Source organism: Pantherophis guttatus, chromosome 1 (genome assembly GCF_059756535.1).
Source record: "Pantherophis guttatus breed Tessera chromosome 1, ASM5975653v1, whole genome shotgun sequence".
NCBI classification, from domain to species: Eukaryota; Metazoa; Chordata; class Lepidosauria; order Squamata; family Colubridae; genus Pantherophis; species Pantherophis guttatus.
Window position 1 is genome coordinate 232,357,550 of NC_142063.1, and position 25,919 is coordinate 232,383,468.

General features: G+C 35.4%; 1 protein-coding gene across 1 annotated transcript in view; it reads right to left on the bottom strand.

Moving 5' to 3' along the window:
- PHIP (PHIP subunit of CUL4-Ring ligase complex) overlaps positions 1-25,919 on the bottom strand; it is an 87,914-nt gene that overhangs the window by 39,213 nt on the left and 22,782 nt on the right. The window contains exons 7-18 of the mRNA XM_034431856.3: positions 25,159-25,319; positions 23,818-24,039; positions 23,317-23,417; positions 21,123-21,193; positions 20,361-20,461; positions 20,230-20,270; positions 17,809-17,907; positions 14,975-15,128; positions 13,961-14,095; positions 5,692-5,820; positions 1,935-2,160; positions 276-401 (exon numbers count right to left, since the gene is read on the bottom strand). Of these exons, the coding sequence (XP_034287747.2) occupies positions 276-401; positions 1,935-2,160; positions 5,692-5,820; positions 13,961-14,095; positions 14,975-15,128; positions 17,809-17,907; positions 20,230-20,270; positions 20,361-20,461; positions 21,123-21,193; positions 23,317-23,417; positions 23,818-24,039; positions 25,159-25,319 (1,566 nt within the window). The remainder of the gene's footprint in view (positions 1-275; positions 402-1,934; positions 2,161-5,691; positions 5,821-13,960; positions 14,096-14,974; positions 15,129-17,808; positions 17,908-20,229; positions 20,271-20,360; positions 20,462-21,122; positions 21,194-23,316; positions 23,418-23,817; positions 24,040-25,158; positions 25,320-25,919) is intronic.

Below are 25,919 nucleotides of genomic sequence, written 5' to 3' on the forward strand. Positions count from 1 at the left end.
TTTTGGTGAGCAAATGTCTTAATAAACACACACACATTTTATTATTGCAAAATGATTTAAATGCCATTATTACTAGGCTAAAATACTATTTCCATGATAAAATCATGTCAAATTAGATCAGTGTTTTTCAACCTTGGCAACTTTAAGATATGTGGACTTCAGAATTTCCCAGGCAGCATGAATTTGGGAATTGAAGTCTATACATCTTAAAATTGCCAAAGTTGAAAAATACTGTATTAAATTATTAAAGTCAATGAAACGAGGATTTTTTTTACCTCTGCCAATTCTATTTGTATTGCTGTTTCCAGCTTCTCCAGACCGACGCTGATCTTGTTCTTGTTGAAGTCTCTGTATCATGCTGTCCAAAGGACTAACTTGTTGACTCAAAACTTGATTCAGTCCTATTAAAAGTAGAATTTGATTAATTTAAAATATATTTTTTACATTTAAGTGCATGTAGTTCATTAGAGTGCATAAAGTCTGTAAGAGTTCAACTGTTAAAAACATTTGGAATGAACGTTTTATCATAATTCACTTAAAATTACACAATCCATATCAATTCAATTCATGCCCCCTAAAATTAACAGCACAGCTTCAACACCTGAATTTGTATCTTTCTTAAGGTCATGCAAACAATGCAACTTGTTTTGTTACATGCTCATCTATATCAATAAGTAAGAAATAGACCTTTTTTATCCTATGTTGGACTGATTCAGTTGATTCACAAAGACACAATAAACAAATCTGAGTTCCTAATATAATTTGCAGTGTAATGTGTAATGGTTCAGATCTTGCACCTGTGAATTATCACAAAGGAATAGATGATGTTTAATTTCTTTATATCTTACATCCAAATAGGCTGTTGGCACTGTCTGAAACTGACGTTCTATGAAACCTTGTCTCAGTAAATGGAATGCAAGTCTGTAAATAAAATTACATTCCTTTTCCATCTTTAAGAAATCAGTACCAATTGGGCAAATTAAGCTTATACACATGCTCTATATATTTTTTAACAAAAAATATTGGTAATTAATCTCTCAATAACATATGCCAATTTATATCATTCAACAGGTCCTGATCTAGTGAAAATTGTGAAAAAAGTGTAAAATAGTTTTTAGACCCAAATTCACCCATCCACTACTATGTTCATTTTTTCATATGTCAAAATGTTAACGAATTAAGTACTTGTTATTTACACACTGGAGAAAATGAACACAATTCCCTCAAAACGTCCTCTTTAATACTGCTAAAGTAATACTTATTAACGTCAATTGTGTTAATTTTCTTTTTCGAAAACTGTGGAAGAGATTATGAATAAGAAACTTGCCATTTTTTCAGTGACCCATTTAGAAATGCAAAGAAGCCTGGAAAATAGATTGGAATTTATCACTAACTGATCTTCAGATGATTAACTGGAGGGACAAGCAAACAAATCTCACCTATGATACCATTCCTCTTATTTCTTTCTTTCTTTCTTTTTTTTTTTTGCAAAAGAAAAATAAATGCAGGAATAAACTCAGAAGTAAAAACATGATGATTTAACAGTTAATGACACTGAGCCTGCCAACTGGAAAGTGCCGCACAATGGGGTGAACTCCCATTACTTGCCCCAACTCCTGCCCACCAAGAAGTTTGAAAGCATGCAAATGAAAGTAGATAAATAGGTACCACTTTGGTGGGAAGGTAACAATGTTCCGTGCACCTTGGTGTATAGTCATGCTGCCCACATGACCATGGAAGTGTCTTCAGACAACTCTGGTTCCCTCGGGTAAGAAACAAAGATGAGCACCACCCCCTAGAATCAGACTGGACAGGGGAAACCTTTACCTTTATTCTTATGCCTTTGGAACTGAAGCTGGCAAGAATTCTAAAAAGTCCCTCTCAAAAATCTGGAAAATAGTAAGGTACTATACAAAGTTAGAAGTTATACATACCTGAGGAAGTTACCCCCATCTGAGGAATAAGCTGCTCTTCTCTACAGTTTTCACGTCCTGGAACTAATCTCTGAAATCTTGATGGATGAGGGTTACCATCAACATCAACCAGAAATGGAGGTGGCATGAGATGTGGTGCCTGTTGTGTTTGCTCATCCAATACAAAATTATTGGCATCACGAATGAGAGGCCGATAATCACTGTGAAAGAACATCTGATCTGCTATCTGTAAATAAAAATACATTTTTAGAATTATAGACTATATGTAATTGAAAGAAAGTTTAACAAAATATATTTGTGAATCAATATCAAAATAGTTACATATTGCTAAAGTAACCTTTTCTAGATAACTTTCTTTTGTAAAAACCAAATCTAGTTAAGATTTAAGAATTGATCAAATATAGATTGCCACCAGTTCAAAAAACTGCTAATTATAGTTAAATTAATTACACAGTTCTTTTATAAAACAGTTTTTAAAGTTGAAATTATACATTTGAGAGCTATGGTCTTCAAAGAATGAGAAATGCACAGGGATACATAAATAAATACTTATTAATTCTGCAGAAGGATAAAGACTTGGTTAATAGCAAAATTTGTTCCTACTGAGCTCCTTTTTCACATCTTTGTTAGCATCTTATTTTATAATGGAATAATGATATATCTGTACATTTAAAAAACTTACATTAAAAAAGTTTAAATATAATTAAGGTAAGACTAACTCCCTAAAATCTTTTTTGTAATTCAGAGTTGGCATATTTAAATAATGATAATCAAATAGAAGTTTTTAAATTTTGGTTAGTGCTGTGCTATTACAGGTGCATTAGTTATCCTAGGGAATTAGGCGGTAGCCAATGAAAGAAATTCAAGTTCTGTTACAACCTGTTTTCCATAGTTGCAAACATTTTGAGCAAAATGGAGTTTCTAAATTATTGTTTTTTATTTTTAGAGATGTAGACATTTTGAATTAACTATGTCATTAAAAAGAAATCAATTAAAGTTCAGTTTCTAAGACGGGGAAACGACATTTCATTTACAAAGATGTGATCTTTTTATAACAAAGGTTAGAAACAGTTTGAAATTTTTGAAATCCTCGGGTATAACACAGACAATTCTTCTTCATAAACTGAGAGCAGAAGAGAGATCCTGATTAATTCTTGATTCTTTTTTGGAATCAAGTTGGAAGGATTTTGTAATTGGGGATTTATTTCCATGTTTGCATATTTTTGCTCCTTTAGAAAAACTGAGAATCCAGAGTGTCAGTCAGACTGGAGCTCATAGAGTATTTGGATTTAGAATTGGAACCTGATTCTTCCAATCATCTTATTTCTGCATGGAGAAGATAGATCAGTTTGTGAAAATATTTAAAAATCTTTTTTTTTTTTTTGGGGGGGGGGGGGGGGAAACCTGTGCTAAAACATCATTAGTAATTCCTTTCTTTATAGTGTGAAGGCACTACAGGCAGTCCTTGACTTATGACCGCTTAGCATTCAAAATTATGACAGCACTGACAAAAACCAGACTTATGCCACATGCCTAAAGTTATACACATTAGTGTACCTGCAGTCAACGTGATCAAAATTCCAATGCTTGGCAGCCTGCTAACACTTATGACCGCAGGGGCACTGCAATTCCCACCACTCACCTCTTTCCCCATGATCGATGTTCTTTGGCTGCCTTGCACAGTGGCACTCAACAACAGCAGCACTGGGACTGAAATAGAGGCCTGGGGGTGATGGCAGCTGGCTGAGACTGCTGAAGGCCATGGGACTCTATTTCAGGTCCAGCCTGACTGCTGCCACCAGTGAGTGTTATTGTGCAAGTTTATCAGAAAGACATAGATCAGGGGGAGAGGAATGGAAAGTTGCATGATCCCAGTAAATGCTGCTGGACTGAGTGGACAGCTGTGGTTTCCTGGGGAACAGCAGCTTTGGGTTGGACTGGAGCAGCTGAGGGCTCCCAAGGGCCCACTAAAACATCCCAACTCACACACAATCTGGAAACCCCCGTGCTCCTTACCTGGGATTCCTGGCACTTAAAGACTTATAACTTTGTTTAACAGCAGCAGCCAGGAATGCTGGAATTTTGATTGCTAAGCAATGCAGTCATGAGACATCCCACTTTATGATCCCTTTATTTAGCAACCAAAATTCCGCTCCCAATTGTGGTTATAAATTGAGGACTCCCTGTATCTTTGCAAAAGAAAGGCTATCTCAGAACTTCTTACCTGATCCAAAAACTTCCCAATTTTGCTCTGAATAAGGATAGTTTTTAAAGCAACCTCAGAAAAGGAAAAATGTATTTATTATCAGAGCCACTTTGATCTAGTGGTTAAGGCACCAGGCTAAAAAGCAGGAGACTGTGAGTTCAAGTTCTGCCTTAGCCATGAAAACTAGCTGGGTGACTTTGGGCCAATCACACTCTCTTAACCAATTCACCTCATAAGGTTGTTGTTGTAGGGAAAATAGGAGAAGAAAGGTGTGTTGGATATATTCACCACCCTGAATTATCTGTAAAAATAATAAATGGATACAAGCAAACTCATTTTCATATATGGTGACTATTATAATTTAATTTTTTAAATTGGCATGAACCGCTTTTTCCATATTCTGACATTTTGATAGGCATGAAAAATGATATTCCTGAATTTAGATATAACCAAAGAATCATGCATATGAGTTAAGCAGGTAAGATCTCCGTTCACAGCAAAGTGGAGATTAAATGACTCACTACAAAGCACTTAAAACTACCTTTTGTTTCAAATTAGAGGTATAAACTTCATGAAACAATAAAACTCTTTTATGAGGATTCTAATACATTCTGCTTTCTTGTCAAAAAAATTCCTGAAGCAGTTTTTTCATTTTGGAACAATTGGACAGGTCAAAGTATGCAATGATTTTCTTTTCAAAAGATGAAAAACAGATGAAACAAATGAAAGAGGAATAGCGAAGTATTTTGAGAAAAGGAGGGGGGAAAAGAGATAGGATGGACCTATGTTCTTAAAATTTGCACCAAAGTGCAGAAAATATATTCAATATGAACCAAAAGTAGAGCAAGAGATGAAAAAACTTTGGATGCACCATTCCTGGGTGTGGAGATCAGGGAGAAAATAACATTTTTTTTCTTTTCTATACGTAAGAGCCTTTGAATGGTCCAATCAATGAAACAGAAAAGAGGAATGATTGTAAACATGGGTAGGGTGAAAAGTGCCTGAATTCAGGGCTTTACTATTTACAGAAGAAATTGGGGGGGAAATTCACAGTTCATAGTTCATTTGAGATGATGAAAGAGAAGTTTAAAAATGTACCCTGAATAGTTTTAACCTGAAACTGGAGTAGGTAATCTCTGCACTTCCATATTTTTTGGACTACAATTTACCAAATTCCTAGACTTCAGCCAAGATAGTTGACATTAATTAGAATTTTATTCCCAAACATTTGAAAGACATTAAGTTGCCCAACTGCAGCCTAGAACATAGAATTTCCTTAAAAGTAATGACTAAGCATTCCTGTAATAGATTAAATCTAATATTTATTATTCAATATCATATGACAAAAGAATTTTGAGATGTCAGGTGGAACTTCAGAAGCATATTTCTGAGCCATTCATTATAAAAAGAAAAAACTAAGATTTAATTTGTAATGGAACAGAATTTGAATGTAACTTTCATTCATACTGGAAATCTATACAGTAATTTGGTTAAAACTAGCTTGTATCTCTTATGCAAAAATTACAAATTAAGCAGTTTCTTGTACAACACCTTATCATATTTGCTACTGGAACCAAATCCAAATATTAAGAGATGCCCATGGGAATCTGTACATGCAAAATGCTGGCCATCAGGAGAGCACTTGCAGTCAAACACAGCCCCGTGTCCTTGTCCTTCAATCTGAAATACAGCAGCACACAAATTAGTACTAAATACCAGAAATGTAACACAACCTATTAAAAAAAAGAATCCTATTAAATAGAAACAATCAATATATTTGTAAATGAAATTGAATTCCCAGAATCAGGAAACAAAGTTTATATTTGATTATGTTCTCGATAGTGTAAGAAACCTGAAAACCTGAATTAACTATAAAGACTCATCAAATTAACTTCTGACCAAACATATCTCACTAACCTTATTTCAAAGTAAACATGTTTAGAATCAGGCTATTTAATTCATTATTAAAATAAGAAGCTGTAAAAGGGGAGGATCCATCCTTGATTAATAGAACTTGGAATGGGACAATTTGCTGTGGCCATCTTGCCAAAGTCATCTTACCATGGCCAACTTGCTGCGGGCAACTTGCCATGGCCAACTCACCACGGGGATAACTCAATACGATAAATGTTATCTGCCCTTGTTTCTTTGACATTACTTTTATTTTTGTCAATGGAAATAATGTCGAAAGAACAGTGGTGGATAAGAGTTATCCTTCGTGGAATTGTTCCTTGCAAGGTGGCTGCAATGAGCTGTTCCACAGTGAGTTGGCCATAGTAAGATGGCCACAGCGAGTTGTCTTAGATCTAGAAGAACCGTTGCCTATTTCTTATTTTGTTTTCATATACTTGAATGAAAACTCTATCCAGAATTCAATTATTAATAGCAATTTGCCTTTCTGGGAAAAAAACAAAACCAAAAACCATGGAATTCTGTATAATTTACTCCTGACCAATGTTTCCAGTGAGATGGTACGTACATAACTGAACTAGTTGTTTATTCAGTTTAATACAAGTTCTATATTTGACTGCTTGCAACCCATCTAAAGAACTCCAAATATTTTAAAAAGAATTTTACCTGATACCTGATTTTCTGTTTTCCACTTCCATTAATCCAGAACAAATGGGTTTTTGTTTTTCCCTGTAACCTGTCAATCAAGCACAGGTGACCAATCACCACTCTGAACTTTCATACCCTACTAATATTCCTAGTTGCCAATAATTTTGGTAGCAGTAAGCAAATATTTGTTCTGCCTATCTGTGGAAAGGCTACGAAATGCAGAAATGCACTTAAAGGGACTAAAATTTTTCTTCTACAAATCTAATCAAGTGAGCATTAAAATCCCGGGGAGAGGGGGGGGGGGAAATAACGAATCCTTTGTTTTACTATGAAGTTAAGATCCTGACAAAATAAACTGTACTAGGTTATATATTATGTCAGATCTAGGTAGTCTACTAAAACCTCATGATTTTAATAGCGCTATATTATATCTGAATATATAGAACTTTGCAACAAGGTTAGGTGTGCTTCATAGTTAACAATAAATCAAAGTAACAAAGAGACCATATCTCTACTTGTATCAAATGCAACTGATTTCCAAGTAATACAAGTATGGATTTAGAAAAAGTTCCTATTCACTGTTCTTTATAAGTCTTATCCATGTAGTTCCCAAGAATGACTCAGAGACCAAAAAAAAAAAAAAAAAAATCCCTAATAGGAAGAAAGGGGCATATTTGGATTTTTTTTCCTTGTGTACCAGAAGTTTTTTTTAAAAAAAAAAAAACCCTTAAAATTGTAGCATTCTTGCCTATAAAAATATGCTGTGGATGGTCATATAGGCTTTCTTATGCAGCATCTTATGTAATGTAATTAATTTCCCATTTTTAAATAATTTGGAGCACATGTATTACTTTATTTCAATATAGCTTCAACAAATCAATAAAATAACAATATTTTGTTTTCTCTCACTATCTCTCTATAACAAAACAAGAGGTGACCTGTGTTGGCTTTGTTGCAGTACACATATTTGTATAAAGGCTGTATGGCTTTTTTAACCTATTTTGGAGTTGCAAGAAAAACCCCTAGCAAATCATAGAAAAATATTTCTGCAAAAAAAAAACTTGAAAGAGCAGCTAGATTACATTATATTACTCTAATCTATAAGATGGAGTTTAAAAATTGCTGCAAGTACCAAAAATTCAGTCCAATCTGTCATACAATTTACAACTTTGTATTGAGAACTACAGTAGAGATAAAAAGTCTACGCACCCTATTAAAATGCCAGGTTTTTGAGATAAAAAAAAAATCAAACCAAAATAAATCACTTCAGAATTTTTCTACCTTTAATGTAACATATAGGCCCGTGATGGCGAACCTATGGCACGTGGAGCCATATCAGTGGGCACACAAGTGCTGCCCTAGCTCAGCTCCAGTGAGCATATGCACGCCGGCCAGCTGATATTCAGGCCTTCCGGACCCACCAGAAGTCAGGAAACAGGCAGTGTCCGGCCTCCAGAGGGCCTCCAGGGGGGTGGGGAAGGCAGTTTTCAACCTCCCCAGGCTCCTAGAAAGCCTCTGGAGCCAGGGGAGAGGGCAAAATAGACTTTCCGGTCCCACAGGAAGTCAGCAAATGGGCCGTTTCCGGCCTCCGGGTGGGGGAAGGTTGCTTTCGCCCTCCCCAGGCTCCAAGAAAGCCTCTGGAGCCTGGGGAGGGCGAAAAACGGGCCTACTGGGCCCACCGTGCCACCACGTGCCAAAAGCAGGGGGAGCAGGGGAATCGTGCGAGCATGCATGGGGGGGCGCATTGAATTATGGGTGTGGGCACATGTGCGCGCGACCCCCTGTGGGCCCCCCCCTGCTTTTGGCATGCAATGGCAAAAAGGTTAGCCATCATTGATATAGGCTGTATAATTCAACCGAAAAACAAACTGGAATCATTTAGGGGTGTAAATAGCAATAAAAAAACCATACAATAGTGTAGTTGCATACCTCTTACAATCAGGGACAAGGCTGTGTTCAGAACTAACCAATCACATACAAACTGATGATAAATAGTCAGTATACATCTGCCATCAATTAAAGTGACTCTGATCAAACCCATAAAAGTTCAGCTGTTGTAGTAGGATTTTTCTGACATTTACTCTCAGTTGTATTTTACAGCAAAAGCCATGGTGTGCAAATAGTTTACAAATCATCAAAGGGCTCTCATTGTTGGAAAGTATCAGTCAGGAGAAGGGTACAATTTTTTTCCCGACGCATTTGATATACCATGGAACATAATGAAGATGGTCATCAACAAGTAGAGAAAATATGGCACAACAATAACATTACCAAAAACTGGATGTCCCTCCAATATCGATGAAAAAAAAAGAAAAAGAAAAAACTGGTCCGAGAGGTTACCAAGAGGCCTACAACAACATTATAGCAGCTACAGGTATTTCTGGCAAATACTAGTTATATACTATGTGCAACAACAATCTCTAATATTCCTCGTATGGCTATAGGGTAAGATGGCAAGATGAAAGTTTTTCTTACAAAGGATAAACATCCACGTTTGGCTACATTTTGCAAAAAGTACCTCAAGTCTGACAAAAACCTATGAGAAAATGTGTTACGGTTTGATGAGACCAAGGTTTAACTTTTTGGCCCCAATTCCTAAAGTATGTTTGGCATAGAAACCAACACTGCACATCACCAAAAGTACACCATACCAACAGTGAAGCACGATGGTGGCAACATTATACTTTGGAGCTGCTTTTCTCAACTGGAATTGGGGCTTTAGGCAAAGTGGAAGGAGTTATGAACAGTTCCAAATATTAGTCAATTTGGGCACAAAACATCCAGGCTTCTGCTAAAATGTTGAAGAGGAATTTCAACTTTCAACACAACAGCAACCAAGGCATACCTCCAAATCAACAAAGAATCAACAAAGAATGGCTTCACCAGAAAAAAATCAAAGTTTTGGAATCGTTCAGCCAGATCTCGGACCTGAATCCAATTGAAAATCAGTGGGATGACCTGAAGAAAGCTGTGCACAGGAGAAATTCTCACAATGTAACATGTAGTGCTTTTGCAAGAAAGAGTGGGCAAAGATTCCCAAAGCAAAATGTGGCATGCTGATAGGTTCCTACCTCAGAAGACTGAATGCTGTCATAAAATCAAAAGTTGCTTCAATAAAATATTAGTTTAAGAGTGTGCACGCTTATGCAAACAAGTTATTATACATTGTTAGTGTTAGTGTTCTCCTTAAAAGATTTCAGTTTTTGAAACTGAAATTGAATTGTAAAGCTTCAATATTATGTTAAAGGAATAAAAAATTCTGAAGTAATTTAATTTTTTTTACATCTCAAAAACCTGGTATTTTAATAAGGATCTGTAACTTTTTATATCCACTATAACTTGCACATAGTATATGAAACAAAGATGCAGAAAAATAAGGCCCTCATCCCTTATAAATCAAATTAAAAAAAAAAATATTCTGTACTGATTTTTTTTTTTTAATTTGATTTATATGCCACCCTTCTCCGGAGACTTAGGGCGGCTTACAATGTGCTCAGCAATAGCCTTCATCCTTTTTGTATATTTATACAAAGTCAGTTTATTGCCCCCACAACTGGGTCCTCAATTTACCTACCTTAGAAAGGATGGAAGGCTGAGTCAACCTTGAGCCTTGGTGAGATTCGAACCTGCAGTAATTGCAGGCAGCTGGTCATAATAACCGGCTTAATAACAGGGTGCTTAGACCACTGTACTACCAAGGCTTTTGGATTGGTGAATAAAGTTCAGCAAGAACAGCTTTTCAGTAATAGTGCATTGTTTATGGACACAGAAAGGTTCTTAAAGTCATGAAAATATTTTTTTATTTTTAGAAACTAAAATTGAGATATCAACAAACTCCTCTTCTCCTACATGAACCAAGAAAAAGCATATTCATACATAAGGAAGAAAAGAGGTCTACATACAGGAAGCTTATTCATGTCTAAGCTTATTAAGACTGACTGCATTCCATATACCGTATTTTTCAGTCTATAAAATGCACTCTTCCCCCCCCCCAAAAAAAGTGGGTGGAAATGTCTGTGCGCCTTATGAAGCAAATGTTGAAGCTCCGCCCACCCTCCTGGCCCCCACCCTTCGGCCTCTGCCTCCCAGCAATTTGCCTCCTTACAACAAACAGCCTGGTCAGCTTCAACACAGCCTGATTTAGCATGAACAGCTGATTGGCAGTTGGATAGGCCTCCCAGAATACTGACGGATCAGCTGTTCCAGGCTGCCAGGATCGCCGCTGCCCATCATCGCTGCCACCTATCCCTGCCTCCGTGCACCCCATTTTCAACCTCTGAGTGTCCTGTTTTTGGCCTGCTCCAGACGGTGGGGATAGGTGGCGGCGGGGATCGGCCGCCTGGAACGGGCCGAAAACAGAACGCATGGAAGCTGAAAATGGGGAGCACAGAGGCGACAATACGTGGCAGCGGCAGAGGCGATCCCCACTGCCTGGAACAGCTGATCGACAGTATTCCGGGAGGCCAATCCAACCTCCAATCAGCCGCTCATGCTAAATCAGGCTGTGCTGAAGCTAACCAGGTTGTTTGCTGTTTGCTGCAAGGAAGCAAACTGCTAGGAGGCAGACGCCGATTTTTTTTCCTTCCCAAAACCTTGGTGCATCTTATAGTCCAAAAAATATGGTACTTAGACCTAAACTAGTTTTTTACTTTCTGCTTCATTTTCTAAATATGATAGTGACTACTACTACACTAAAATTTAAGAAATTCTTGTTATAATGCAATCTAATGAATTAAGTTTATAAATATAAAAAGTAATGAAGGACTTAAGAAATGTTCATAATTTTAATATAAAAGCTAGGGCTCATAATTGCAGTAAATTATTTAGAAAGCCATTATTAAAATATAAAGTGTTTTAAGCAATATTGCCAACTTAAACTATTCTATTGCCACCAGCTTAAGTAAAATGTAAAATACATTATACAGGCAAGATTTTAATGTAGTGGTGTTCTCCAAAACTCAAACTATCTGTTTTGACTCTAAGCATCTTGCTATTTCTTAAAACAATTGACCTTTTCAAGAATCCACTTCTAAAGACATATTTTAAAAACAGGCAAATTTTGATCTAAACTCAACAGATACATGATGACATGAATTCAGATGAGTTCATGAAGCATATTTCTCCTCTATAATACATTTATATTCACAGTGCTGAATCCAACAAAAAAAAACATTAAGAATACTTTTCTACTTCATATTTCAGAGTTCCTATTTTCAACTGAGGTAATACGCATAAGATGCATCTGATTGCCCAGTTTAATAAGTTTAACTTCATATAACATTTGCAATTTGAAGAGGATGCACCTTTACATAACACATCTGGCTGTCTTTACATCTTAAAAGATAAAACTGGGTCAGGCCTGGCTAGAGCCAGAGTAATGTAAGAAGTATCACTGTGCCAGCTACCTTTCTATTTGTATTGTGTGCAAATATGCCCAAAGGGGTGGAGCTTGCAAAACCGTTTTTGTCAAAAGCAGCAAGACCCTATTGACACAACTGATCTAATGGGAGAGACTAACAGATGATGCAGGGGTTGTAAACCAGTTTAGGAAGCAAACAAACATCCTGGAAAGAAAGTAGCAGCAAACCACTTCTATTCTGTTGCCAAGAAAACAACATGATTGTAACCACTGAGTCACTGGGATACAGGCTAGTCAGTAGGACATCTCTACCATAAATATTTAATGCAATAGGCCTTCCCTTTATGTGGAATTGAAATAGGGCTACAGACTTAAGGTCAAGTCATGTCTTACAATTATTAATGTGCTAATAGCATTGATTAGCAATCAAAACATTGAATAGTTCATGTCTAAAGCAAATTGTACTGTTGTCTTCTACATTTACATTAAATTTATGATAACACCATCTGTAAAATCCTACGATTAAAAACACCATTTTATTTTGCCTATTCGTATGTATATATTTCTCAACAAAAAACAAAAAAGTGAAACTATTTTATCAGTAACAATTAGATAAGGAATTACCTTGTGCACCAGAAGCTTCTGCTTGATTTACAAAAACCCATTTGCTCTGAATTAGTAGATAGTGTACAATCCAAGGACAGTTTAAAATTATAACATTTCAACACTTTTTTAAATATGGAATTCATTAAGGTACAAGCAGCACATATACAAACTAGAAAGGGGACACATAGTTGTGATTCTTTACATGCCTGGATTAAAACTGTTAGAAATAAAATTGTTCTAGAGAAATGGAACATGACTATTTTTGTCTATTGTATCTCAGCTTAATAAGCCACAGCATGAACTATTGTTTGTGTGTACATTGACCTAAGTTGCTTTATTCTTTGAATAAGCAAAGGTTAATACAGGAAACCTAAACAATTTATAATTTCCTGGATCCACCTAAACCATGGCTATCAAATAGAGTGTAAAGTCTTTGGATCTAAAGCAAACAAAGATGCTATTGGTCTGGTATGGACACACTCATACCAGACCCAGTATCTATTTGTCAACAACCCTTTCAAAGAACTGCATCTTTTCCTGAACGTATAAGGCAGTTGCATGGGTTCAGGAAAATACATGCTTGCTTTGTATCCAATTTCTACAACACCTCTGTTCCAAGCTATTCAGATTCCTAAGACAATTGAAGAGTCTAAGTTGTTGTGAAGGGTTAAACTGTACTTTTCTGATTATATATTGTATATTGGTTCTGCTTATAGTTAGGGTTAATTATAAACATCACTGATTGATGTGCAACTTAAATGATGACACTCCGTTCAGGTCTTCACACTGAATGAGCAAAACTAAGGAGCTCCTCCTTATCTTGTACTGGGCAGGGACGGGGGAGAGCTTCACAATTTTTTCCCCAATTTCTTTCTGAAGGCCCAAATTGTCTTTACATTGTTCATATTTAATCCAAGCTATAAATTATATCATAACAGGATGGGCTGTCACAAAAGTTCAAGTTATACTATGACTAAAGCCATTATTCCTCCTTTTGCACATTCCAGATATTCTGGAATGGCAATTTTAGGAGAGCACAAAATTGGAGCTAGCTATTCTACTCGTATATATCTTATTACCCAAGTGATAAAGAGGAGCTCCCAAGAGGAATAGCATTAAATTTTATTCTTGGGATTACTATTATTAATAATTTGAGATGTTTAATCACCTATTCAAAATATTTAAAGTAAAAAAGTTACTTTTTAATTGCTTACTATGAACGATTAAACATTTACCACACAACTCTATCATTTTGCATTAGATTAATAAGAGATAGAACAAGCTTAATATATTTACCATATTGAAGTAAGAGCGAATTTTTGTTCCTTTTGCCAAATCCCACACTATAACATTTCCATCATGACCAGCAGAGAAGAGAACCCTGGGATCAAAAGGGTGACTTTCAAGTACAAATACTTCATCTTCATGACCCTAAAATAATTTTTTAAAAGTTAGAAATAAAATTCAGTTAGCCATTGAACCAATTTACTAAATCAAAAAGTAACCAGCCAGCCAATCAATCAATCAATCAATCAAAGAAGGGTTAATGCAGTATAGAAGAATAGAAGAAAAGTATCAATTGTCAAATTTTGCTATTTGCAATATACAAATTTTGATCAACAAAATGTTGTTCAGTTCAGCAAGAACTGTAGGAACTTCAGGGGAACTACTAGAATATAATTAAATAGTAGGATTTCTAGTAGTGAACGTTCTTTGAATCCTCCACTATAACCTGATGTAAAATGTAGTTACCCCAACTTGGTTCCCTGCCAGCAGGAATGTCTAAACAAATAGAGGAAATCTATCAATAGTTTAATAATAATGTAAATCACAATCTCTAGCCACTTTCTCTAGTAAAAGGACAGAATTTGAAACCAGGTCTCCAGTATTAATTCTCATCTATTGCAAGGCTTCCCAATTCATTTAATTACACCTGCTGGCAAGAACAACCAAAAAGGATCAAACAAACGGTGCACACTAACATGCTTATTTTATCACAATAAGCTAGAATTCTAAAGAATACTAGTTTATCATTACATGTAAATTAGCTTTTGACTTCAATATATACAATATCTAAAAATGTTTATTTTCATAAACAGATAAACTGTTAAGTTTATTATACTATACCTCCAAATAATCATGCAAAAAACTCAAGTGTTGTTTTTTAAAAAAAGATTTTATTGTATAATATTTTGAAATGTAAATTCTATACTAAGTGTACAACCAAAACACCTAATTTTTAACTGATTATCAATACTGTTTGAAGACACAGCTATTTCCAGAAAATAACTCCTCCTATTGTTTCATTACCAGTAAAACATGAGTAAGTTGACCAGTGAAGGAATTCCAAACTTTCAAAGTCATGTTGTTAACTGCAGTAATAACAGAATTGTCATGACGGTCCCATGCCACCATAGTGACTTTCAATTTTGTAATTTTGTCTTCTACTCCTTGTAGGGTTTGTCTACAATGAAGAATTAACAGAAAATAGAAGCATTATAACAATGAGAACATTTCCAAAATATATCTAAAGATTTTAAAAGTTTTAGTTGATGACTATAACAAGCCTATCAATATTAGGAATGAGATATAAAAGATTACCGGACAGGACAATCACCATAACTATGCAAGTCCCACTAGTTCAAATGGGTCAAAGTAGGGAAGCAGTTTAGTTTCCTGCTGCAGTGGCTTACAATTTGTAATTACTGTACCCTATTATGCAAGAGATTGCAAATTGAGACTTAAGCAAGACTAACACTTTTATTCATTCACAGAGTAGAAGAGTAGGTTCCATGTATGCAAAAATGTACTACCCTGTTTCCCCCAAAATAAGACATCTCCTGATAATAAGCCCAATCGGGCTTTTGAACACATGGCAATAAGGCCAAGTGCTTATTTCAGGGTTCAAAAAAATATAAGACAGGGTCTTATTTTCGGAGGAGGAAATATTATTTGTTCCTCCTCAGAGAGGAACAAGAAAGTTTAAAACTCTAATCAAGGTATGCCATTAACCGGAGAGACCACAGCCCCCAAATCCATGTTCTAATCCTTACATAATTTGACATGTTTTTTATTTAAGAACCCGTGTATTGTATTTGTAATGGTCATCAGCAGTATTCATCAAACAGTAGATATTACAGGTAGTCCTTGACTTACAACCGTTTGTTTAGTGACCTTCGAAGTTACCATACAACAGCACTGAAAAAAGTGACATGACTGTTTTTTAGCATCCCATTCACAATCATGAGATCCAAATTTGGGCACTTGGCAATTGACATGTATTTGTGACAGTTGCATTGTCCCAGAGTCATGTGATTACCATACATAACCTTCTCAACCAGCTTCCAACAAGCAGTCAGCGAGGGAAGCCAGATTTGCTTAATGACATGATTTATTTAACAACTGCAATGATTCACTTAACAACTGTGCAAAACAGCATAAAATGGAGCAAAACTTACTTAATAACTGCCTTGCTTAGCAACAGAAATTTTGGGCTCACTCATGATTAATAAGTCAAAGATTACCTGTAGTTAAACCTGTATTTTGAATCCTCCAAAGGTGTCAAATTTCCTTCATACTTAATACTTATTTAGAAACTGGGGAGGAATCTTCACAGAAAGCAATTATGGTTTGGGTTTTTTAAAACAAAGATAAGAGGATGATGTATATCAGCTTTTGATATATTTCAAAGATTAAAAAAACTTAAGTTTCCTAAATCTTGCTTCTGGTTATAGTTGCCTTCAGGGGCTTTGACTCAGCGAGAGTTCAGAAAAACAGTTTCAAAAAATATTATTTGTTTGACTGCTACATGCCTTTCATTCTTGTAGAATTATTACAATTTTTGGGTAGCAGAAACATTTATGTTAGATATGTTTGGCGAAATCAGGTCTAAATCACTTCCTTTTGATCCGGTTTCGTAAAACTTTCAGGAAAATGGTTAAGACTTTAAGTTCGGGGGGGGGGGGGGATTCAACCATATACTATAGTTTAGTTTGTCTTTTTAAATATATGTCTATTTTTAGTTCAGGATTTAAAATTTAACTTGTTCCGATTCAGTTTGGAAGTTTGCATGAAAGGTCTTGAAAAATATTTCCTTTCACCCCAATGTAAAACAAAGAAACAAACTGAACATTCTTAAACTAGATGTATATATATATATATATATATGAAATTTTAAAATCTTATATATTCAGGATCCAACATCAATGTGCAATGTACAGCTCCAATCAAAGGAACCCATCAAGCACCAAGATGCTTTTGCTTATTTTTGCCTTCCCTACTTCCAAATGCCAAATTTTCTCAGGCTTCTTCCTCAGAGGAACATCCAAATTCTCCACTCCACACACCCCAAGCTGTATCAGCACTCTGGTTCTTTTTTATTTCAGGTTCAATTTATCCCCACATACATACACTTCCACACAATTGATCTAAATCCTTGTACCTGGCACCACTGTCTTATCTATCTGTTCGCACCTGTGCCTGTCTATGACCCTATGTGAGGAACTGGAGCACTTGGCAGGTTTGGGATTCAATCTGCTGGGTTTCAATGCTTAACGCATTGTAAGCCGCCCTGAGTCTCCGGAGAAGGGCGGCATATAAATCAAATTAAAAAAAAAAAAGCCAAACCTGGCTTTGAGAACTGGTCAACTATATCTTCCAGGGTCCTCAATGCATTTGTGAAACAGAACTACTGCCTCCTACCCATCTTTATCCAGCAGCATATCTAAACAGTATGTGTTTATCTGTATTTTTCACATCACCATGAAATTGACAGAACCATAGTAAACCCATCTCTGTGTTACTGATAACTAAATCACTCATAATTAAAAGTTCTCTCATATTGGGTCCTTACTATTTCCTTTCTTCTTGAAATGACAGCAAGGGAACTGTGATTCTAGAAGTAGAACAAAACTGCTAAATTCTGGAAAATCTCATCTACTTATCTCTCCATCTCACCCATCATGCTTTCAAGAGAACAACCTTGTTTCCGAAGAGTCAGGAATTCACTGCACAAACTACAAACTCAAAATTGAAAGAAATCTTGGAAATAGTCCTAGCTTGTTCCCTTATCACAAAATTATTTCTACCTTAACATCAGTAACAGAAAACTATATTATATGCAGGTAAATACAAAAATAGTTTACCCTGAGGGACGGGTAGCCATATCTAGTAAAATGCTTTTCCATTCCCTTCTCTTGAACATCCAGATACGTGCTGTTCCATCACGACTTCCACTCACAAATCTAAAAAAAGAGAGAGAAAATATATCCTCATACAGCGTACGTTTTCCTGAGAAAACATTTAGAACCAATAATAGAAATCCATTTCATTTTCATTTCATTTCATTTTATTAGATTTCTATACCGCCCTACTCCCGAAGGACTCAGGGCGGTGCACAGCCAAACAATAAAAACACATACAATACAAAATTTAAAAAATAGAATAAAATCAAATTAAATAATTTTGGCCCCGACAAATTTAAAACCCCAAACTTTTAAAACCAATTTAAAATTGAATATATAAATACTAAAAGATATTTAAAATTTTAAAAATCTTTATAAAAAAATCCAGAATGTAGTCTAGTAATATTAGGCCATATAATTAATTTACAGGTTCATAAATTTTAGGAACCAAATGAATGGGATTAAAACACAAGGATATCCAAAATAAGAGGCATTGGATAGTGAAACTCCTGGAAGAAAAGTAGGAAATCAAAGCAGGTAATACAGACAAGTACCAGGAAATGAGTCAGTGAGTCTGTGTAGAAAATAATTCAGAAACATAAAAGGCAACCGAATACAGGTAGTCCTCGACTTACAACAGTCCACTTAGTGACTATTCCAAGCTACAACGGCACTGAAAAAAGTGCCATGACCATTTTTCACTCTTATGACCGTTGCAGCATCCCCATGGTCATGTGATCACATTCTGCAACCTTCTGACAAGGAAAGTCAATGGGAAAACCAGATTCACTTAACAACCGGGTTACTAATTTAACAACTGCAGAGATTCACTTAACAAATGTGGCAATAAAAGTCATAATATAGAGCAAAACTCACTTAACAAATTTCTCATTTAGCAACATAAATTTTGGGATCAATTGTGGTCATAAGTTGAGGACTACCTGTATTAGTTTTTTTAATTATTATTTTTAAATAATTTATGAAATTGGTAAGGATACTGAACTACATATGGACTTTGGTAATTACCTTAATGACAGCAGCTACAAGTTTTTAAAATTAGTTTATAAGTAGTAATTACAGGGAAACTGTTGCTAGTTCAGAAAAATTACCAGCAACAAAATTCAAGATAAATTCTTAATCATTATCACTGAGTTCCATTTCTTTCTATTTCAAAGTGCAAGTGTTGACCCACAAAGCCCTCAACAGCTTTTCATATCTTGGCTTTCATACCAAGGTTTTTGAAAGACTGCCTGTTCCAAATAAACCTACACTATTATTAAACAAAGGACACAGTGGCTCAACGGCTAAGACGCTGAGCTTGTCGATCGAAAGGTTGGCAGTTCAGCAGTTCGAATCCCTAGTGCTGCGTAACGGGGTGAGCTCCTGTTACTTGTCCCAGCTTCTGCCAACCTAGCAGTTTGAAAGCACATAAAAAATGCAGGTAGAAAAATAGAGACCACCTTTGGTGGGAAGGAAACAGCGTTCCGTGCGCCTTTGGCTTTTAGTCATGCACGGAGACGTCTGGCTCTTTGGCTTTGAAATGGAGATGAGCACCGCACCCTAGAGTCGGGAACAACTAGCACATATGTGCGAGGGGAACTTTTACCTTTACCTATTATTAAACACTTCACTAGAAATCATGTCCAGTATTATTTTGGTTTTGGAAATGAGAAAGTAACACACAAGATATTTTAAATCTGTAAAATGCTGAAAGGGAAATACTCTTGCCTACTGATTGATTGTCCTGTGTTTTGTGACCTTGAAACTATAGTCAAGGGCATTGTTATTTATTTATGTATCTAATCAACTCTAGAATTTAAAAAGATTTTTAACAGAATTATGTTACTATCAATATGTTTATAAAGTACTGCTATTCCTTCTACTTAAAAGAACAAACCAGCAGAAATAAAACATAATAGTTTAATTTAATTTTACATATTCACATGTAGTTAATATTTGTTTCTTTCATAATGTCCACACACATAGATCATTTTCATTTCCCATTTTTTTAAAAAAGGATCATAATCAGATATTAAATCCAGATATTAAAATACGTGTGTGTGTGCATGCACATGTGAAACAACACAAACTACAGCATGAATGAACCACTTGAAAAAAATCTTACAAAATACATAATTTTCCCTATATGGAGAGAAATGTTCATAGGTCCATGTAAATGGGACCTGATTGGCTATGAATTCATGGAAAGGGCATGTTTTGATTCCTGTTGTGAAAGCAAACTTATTCAATTCAAATTGCTTGAACATTCAATTTGAAAAAAATATTCATTGGAAAGATATAGTGAAGAAACAGTAAAACACATTTACTGTAGCTACCTTATACTTTGGCAAAATGAGATTAATATATAAGTAATTTGCTTACCGATTACTGGTATTAGAAAACTGAATGCTGTCCACTTTGTCCTGTGTGAACAAGAAAAAAATTAACAACATGACTATAGGTTATTAATTTACTTCAAACAAAGAGCTAAACAATTTAGAGAAGGTATTTACAGTATGAAACTCCAACTCTGATATCTTCTCTGGCTGACCTGATCCAAAGAAATAAACCCTAATGATATGATCTGTACTTCCGGTGGCCAGAAACATTCCACCTAAAGAAAAGCAAACATAAAAAAGTATCACTATATCAATTTGTTAAAGAGATTTACTATAGTACTATAATCTTGTACCATGTATTCTTTTAATATTAGTTCCATTCAACTGCAAACATGCAGTGTATAACACTGACTCTCTACTACAATCATACATCTGTTTCCCCAAATTTATTCCAGGGTGCTTCTCCCATGAAGAAACAAAACATGACTAAAATTATTTTTATTACATAGCAGATTTTCAGCTAAGTATTAGAATTCAAGATAGCAAGATGGACTGAGATACTATTACATAATTATTTCTAAACTTTCATAGGCACCAGCTATTTGAGAACCAGCAAGAAGGTTAAGTAAAAACTCAATGGGTGGGCCTTTCTCTTGGTCAAACAACCTACCAAATAGGATTGTTGTGAAAAAACTGTGGAACGACTATAAGTATGTCACCTTCAGCTGTCCAAAGAAAAAGCAGGATCGAAATGTATTAAACATGCAGGTAAAGTGCCCATGCATCAGTTAAGAATATTGCCATTTGGAGGTTAACGGGAATAAGATCATAGCAATCATTTTTGAATTATAAATATTATATATTATAAATAATTATAATTTTTCATTATACTCCAGTAATACAATTAATTTTGGGGAGGAGAATTGTGCAATTTACCAGCACTAAATGAAGAGCAGATCATTTGGACTCCAGGTCTTGGCCGTTCTGTGAACTTTGTTGGCCTTGGACTGCAAAGATTTAAATATATATAATTAAATATATTAAAGCAATTTAATATAACTGAATTAAACAGTAATTATTAAAAAGATTAAACTAAATATGGGCAAACATTTCTGAAAGTGAATGAGAACCTCTTTCAAATTTTCTGTTTTAGATTTGTCTATCATTCATAATAGATATTTATTATAAATAAAAATGTATTAGATAAATAGATATACTGTGTTTCCCCAAAAATAGGATCTACCCCGAAAATAAGTCCTAGCCCGATTTTCATACCTGCACTTAATTATAAGCCCTATCCCAAAAATAAGCCCTAGTGAAGGGGTGGGCATGGCCAGCATAGCAGGTGGTGAGCGGGCGTGCTGCCGATGGTGTCTGGCAGCAGCCGCAGCCTGTGCAGCACAGGTGAGTTGGGTACCTGTACAAGCAGCAGACAGAAGCAGGGGTGCACCGGGGGGGGGGGGGGGAGGCAATCCAGACGTGCTGTGTGTGCTGCAGGAAAGCCAAATTGTGGCGGGCCATAGTGGTAGGTGGTCACAGGAGGCTCATTTTCGTGTCTCTCAGCTTGCCTGCAGCCCGCTGGAATTGCCTGCCTTCCACTCCATTCCCTCCGCTCTGCGCAGCCCCAGAGTGCGCCAACCAAGGGACCTGTGAGCTGCAGCTGCTGCCGGATACCACCAGTCCCCGCTTGCTTGCTGGCTCTTGCATGCACATCGGGGGAGAGGAGGGGGAGGCGCCCAGCTGGGCTGACCACCCTGAAAGTGGGTTTCCCAAAAATAAGCCCTAGTGCTTTTTGGGAGCCCAAAAGAAAATAAGACCGGATCTAGTTTTGGGGGAAACATGGTAGACAGACAGCAAAAGTCAGTATATTTTATTCTCAAAGTAGCTTGGATTTAAAAGACATTTTATGAATGGAGGAAACCCCTGTTCAATATCCCCAAATGGCATTAACATTTTGATTTATTCCCATTGAATAAAACTAAAACCCCATGGACCTCTGTGGGATATAATAAAAACTATTGAATTATATACACTGCACACCCACAAAGGGTATGCATTATTGGACTGCAGCCTTTTTATATTCTCCAAGATGTCTATCTATTGTATATCTCTGAATACCTGTTGACATATATCCAACCCCATCTTTTCAGTGCTCTATTATAGGAAAACTAAAGTCTACTCATTTAAATATATTTAAATCATTAATTTAAATTATATTCAACTTAGTCTATTTCATAATTAGTATATATCCTGAGCAGGAATGCATACTATAAGTGTATTGTTTTGCAATTAAGTTATTTCTAAAGTATAAGTATAAACTAAACCTTATGGTCATGCAGTTGACATTCCTTTTAAACTGCACAATTGCACCATTTTCAAGAAACTGAAAGGAGCTTAAATTATAAAACTAACGGCTCTCCACTTAGAGTCTCCTTTGAGTTAAGATAAATTAATGATTTCATGCACACATCCACATAGATTTCTTGGCAACATAATGGAAGTTTTTTCTAGAATATATGACCTCCCTTTCTAGTCAACAGACTATGTTTTTTTTCTGACGATCATCTGTACAAGTATTAATCAGATCCAATTCTGATTTCCTTTTCAAGAGCAAACAAGGTTAGCTAGGTGTTGCCACTTAGCAATATTGAATGGTTGGCTAAGCATCAAAAAGTTTTCAGGAGAAAGAATAAGCTATAAAATGCTTAGCATTTAATCTGCAACAGATCTATTTGATCATGTGGGAGTGCAAAGGCAGCTGATTTAAGTTGCTGGTGATTGGTGCTACATTCATACTCCACATCCTTCAAAGTATATTTTGGATGCCGTACCTGAAGTGTTCCACAGCCCTACTAATAATTAAGTTGCATTGTGTGTTTTCCAAGACACAGAAGTAACCAATATGACACAATAGTTGATATAATATCAACTACTAATATCAATGCATTTATAAATCCTAACCTTGTAATTCAGAAATCTCCCCCATTTTTCTACAGAAAAAAAGCCAATTTTACTGTTTTTGATAAAGTATTTTGGGTCCATAGACAAACGCAAACAAAAACTTCCAGCTTTTGAACAGTTTTTCAAAATACTACATGTAATCTTACAGGAATAGAAGATATAAACTAACTTGATTTTAAGGGTGCCAGCATCCCACAACCAAAAACATATTGTGCCATCTGCACCAGTTGAAGACAAGTATCGCTTTGAGCCAGTGCACAGGGGAGAAAACTGCAAAAAAAAAAAAAAAAAGCTGTCAGGTAATTTTTTTATTTATAGTAAGCAAGGAAATGAATAATTAAGTGATTTGGAATATACTAAAGTATCATTATCACCACTTCTATAAAAAGGTAATTGCAACCAAATGCAATGGTCGTCTCAGAAAACTCTTTGCAATAGTTCTTTCTTCCATACACAATATTTTTATGTATGATCACATGTACACTTTGCCTTCTTTCCTAGTTTCATTTTTTTCATAATAGTGAAAAAAAGTAATTCAATTATAAATTTGTCTAGACAATGCATACATAGTTAATTACAGTACTGTACATGAAAAAGAATATGAATCAGGTAGATTGAACTATTTTACTGTTTTGCCTCCAAAATTTTAAATCTTAGTCATCTATTTTACCTGTAGAGATGTTATAGATGCACTGTGTCCTTGTAGAACAGCCAAAGGAGCACATGTTCGAAGACACCACACTCTGATCATCTTGTCACAGCTCCCTGAAGCAATCATGGTATTCTCATAATTAACAGCCATGTCTGATATTTCCGCTGCATGCCCTCTTAAAGTAGCAAGCAACCGTCCATCATCTGTTGCCCAGATTTTCACAAGACAATCATCAGAACCCTATAAAGAGATTAATCATCAATATTTATTTATTTATAAGGTTAGCTAGACTATGAGATCTTCCCTTGGATCCAAGGACTTCTTTAGATAAGAAAGATTACTTGAAATCCCCCACATGTATACTGTATAGCATAATTTTAACCTCCCCAATATACGAGACTCCTTTCTCTCACTTTTGAGGGTTCAAAAGAACACATAGATAAAGGTCTGCTGTTTGAATTTAAGTACTTTAAATGCCTTGAAGTATTATGATTTTCTTAAATCTAATTACATAGAAATAAAAGAAAAAGTTATTTATATAACACTGACCTGCCTCATTACCGCCATTACATATGCTAAAAACTAAGAAAGAGCAACACCGTTAATTCCAAATACTGCACTGTCAGAAACTCTGTCCAAGAAGGACTGGAAATATTTTTTCTCATTATATTAAGGCAAAAATTTCCCATCACTACTATTATTTATAACAGATAAGTAGAAAGTTAGCTCAGCAAAGAATAACAAATGTTTTTTCAGACAGACTGTACATTTTAATTCTAACTTTCACTGGAAAGCAGTACAATGTTCAATAACAGTGTTATGTTTGTTCTTTACTGAAAATGTTGCTTACCTATCTTAATGATACCTGGTATAAAATAAAATCACCTTAAGCATTGCTCTCATTTACTGCAGAAGAAAATGTTGGCTGGAAGCATCATCAGCTGCTACTATAACCACCATCATTTACTTCAACTATCCAAAGCAAATGGTTCAAGCTTATTATGTCTCTCCCCAGACAGGTATGGGAAAGAAGGGAGTAGTATTGGTTAAGAAAAATAAAGGAGACCCAAGGGATGCATTGAATTTCAGAACATATTGTTTGTAAGTTCAAATTGTCAATAAAAATATTGTAATGTCTATTTCAGCCCTCTTGATCTTACTTAAGCCTAACCTTCCTTACATTTATGTTTCAATTCTACTAATTCTCATCAATTATATTCTCCCTCTTTCTGTTAGTTTCTTAAACAACACATTTTTTTCTATTTTTCTTTCATTTTATTTGTTAATTCGTACTCATCACTCTACTCCTCTTACATTGCAGAAATACATTTTTAAATATTTTAATGAATCTGCACTTACTGTGAATATCCGTCTACCAGTCCGATCAAAAGTTACACAATACACTGAAGACAAATGTCCCAGGATTCGCTTATGCATTTTCATATGCTGATACACAGCAGTTGGAATAAGATGTTCCAGTCTGTATTTTCCATTAAGCTTTCTTGAAAAGAGAGTTTCAGCTATAAAAAAAATATATATTTAGATATATGCTCAAAAAGAAATATATTTGTTAAGCAATAAAGATTTAAGCTGTTATTCATATGCAGAATTCATATAAATAAATTATGTTTGTAATGAACAATTACAATAAGCACTTAAGTAGATTACAAAGAAAATCTATCATAACTTCATTCTAGAAAGGCATCTCATGTCCCCAAAATCTGTCATGAGACATATTGCTACACAGTAATTTATCAGAATGTAACAAATACAGGTAGTCCGCAACTTACAACCACAATTGAGCCCAAAATTTCTTTTGTCAAATGAGACGTTTACGTGAGTTTTGCCCCATTTACAACATTTCTTGCCACAATTGTTAAGTGAATCACTGCTAATTGATAAGGTAGTAACCTGGTTGTTAAGTGAATCTCTGCCTCCCCATTGACTTTGCTTGTCAGAAGATTGCAAAAGGTGATTACATGACCCAGCAATGGTCATAAGTATGAGTTAGTTGCTAAGCATCTGAACTTTGATGACATGATGATCATGGGGATGCTTGAAAGGTCATAACTATGAAAAATGGTCTTAAATCACTTTTTTCAGTGCTGTTGTAACTTTGA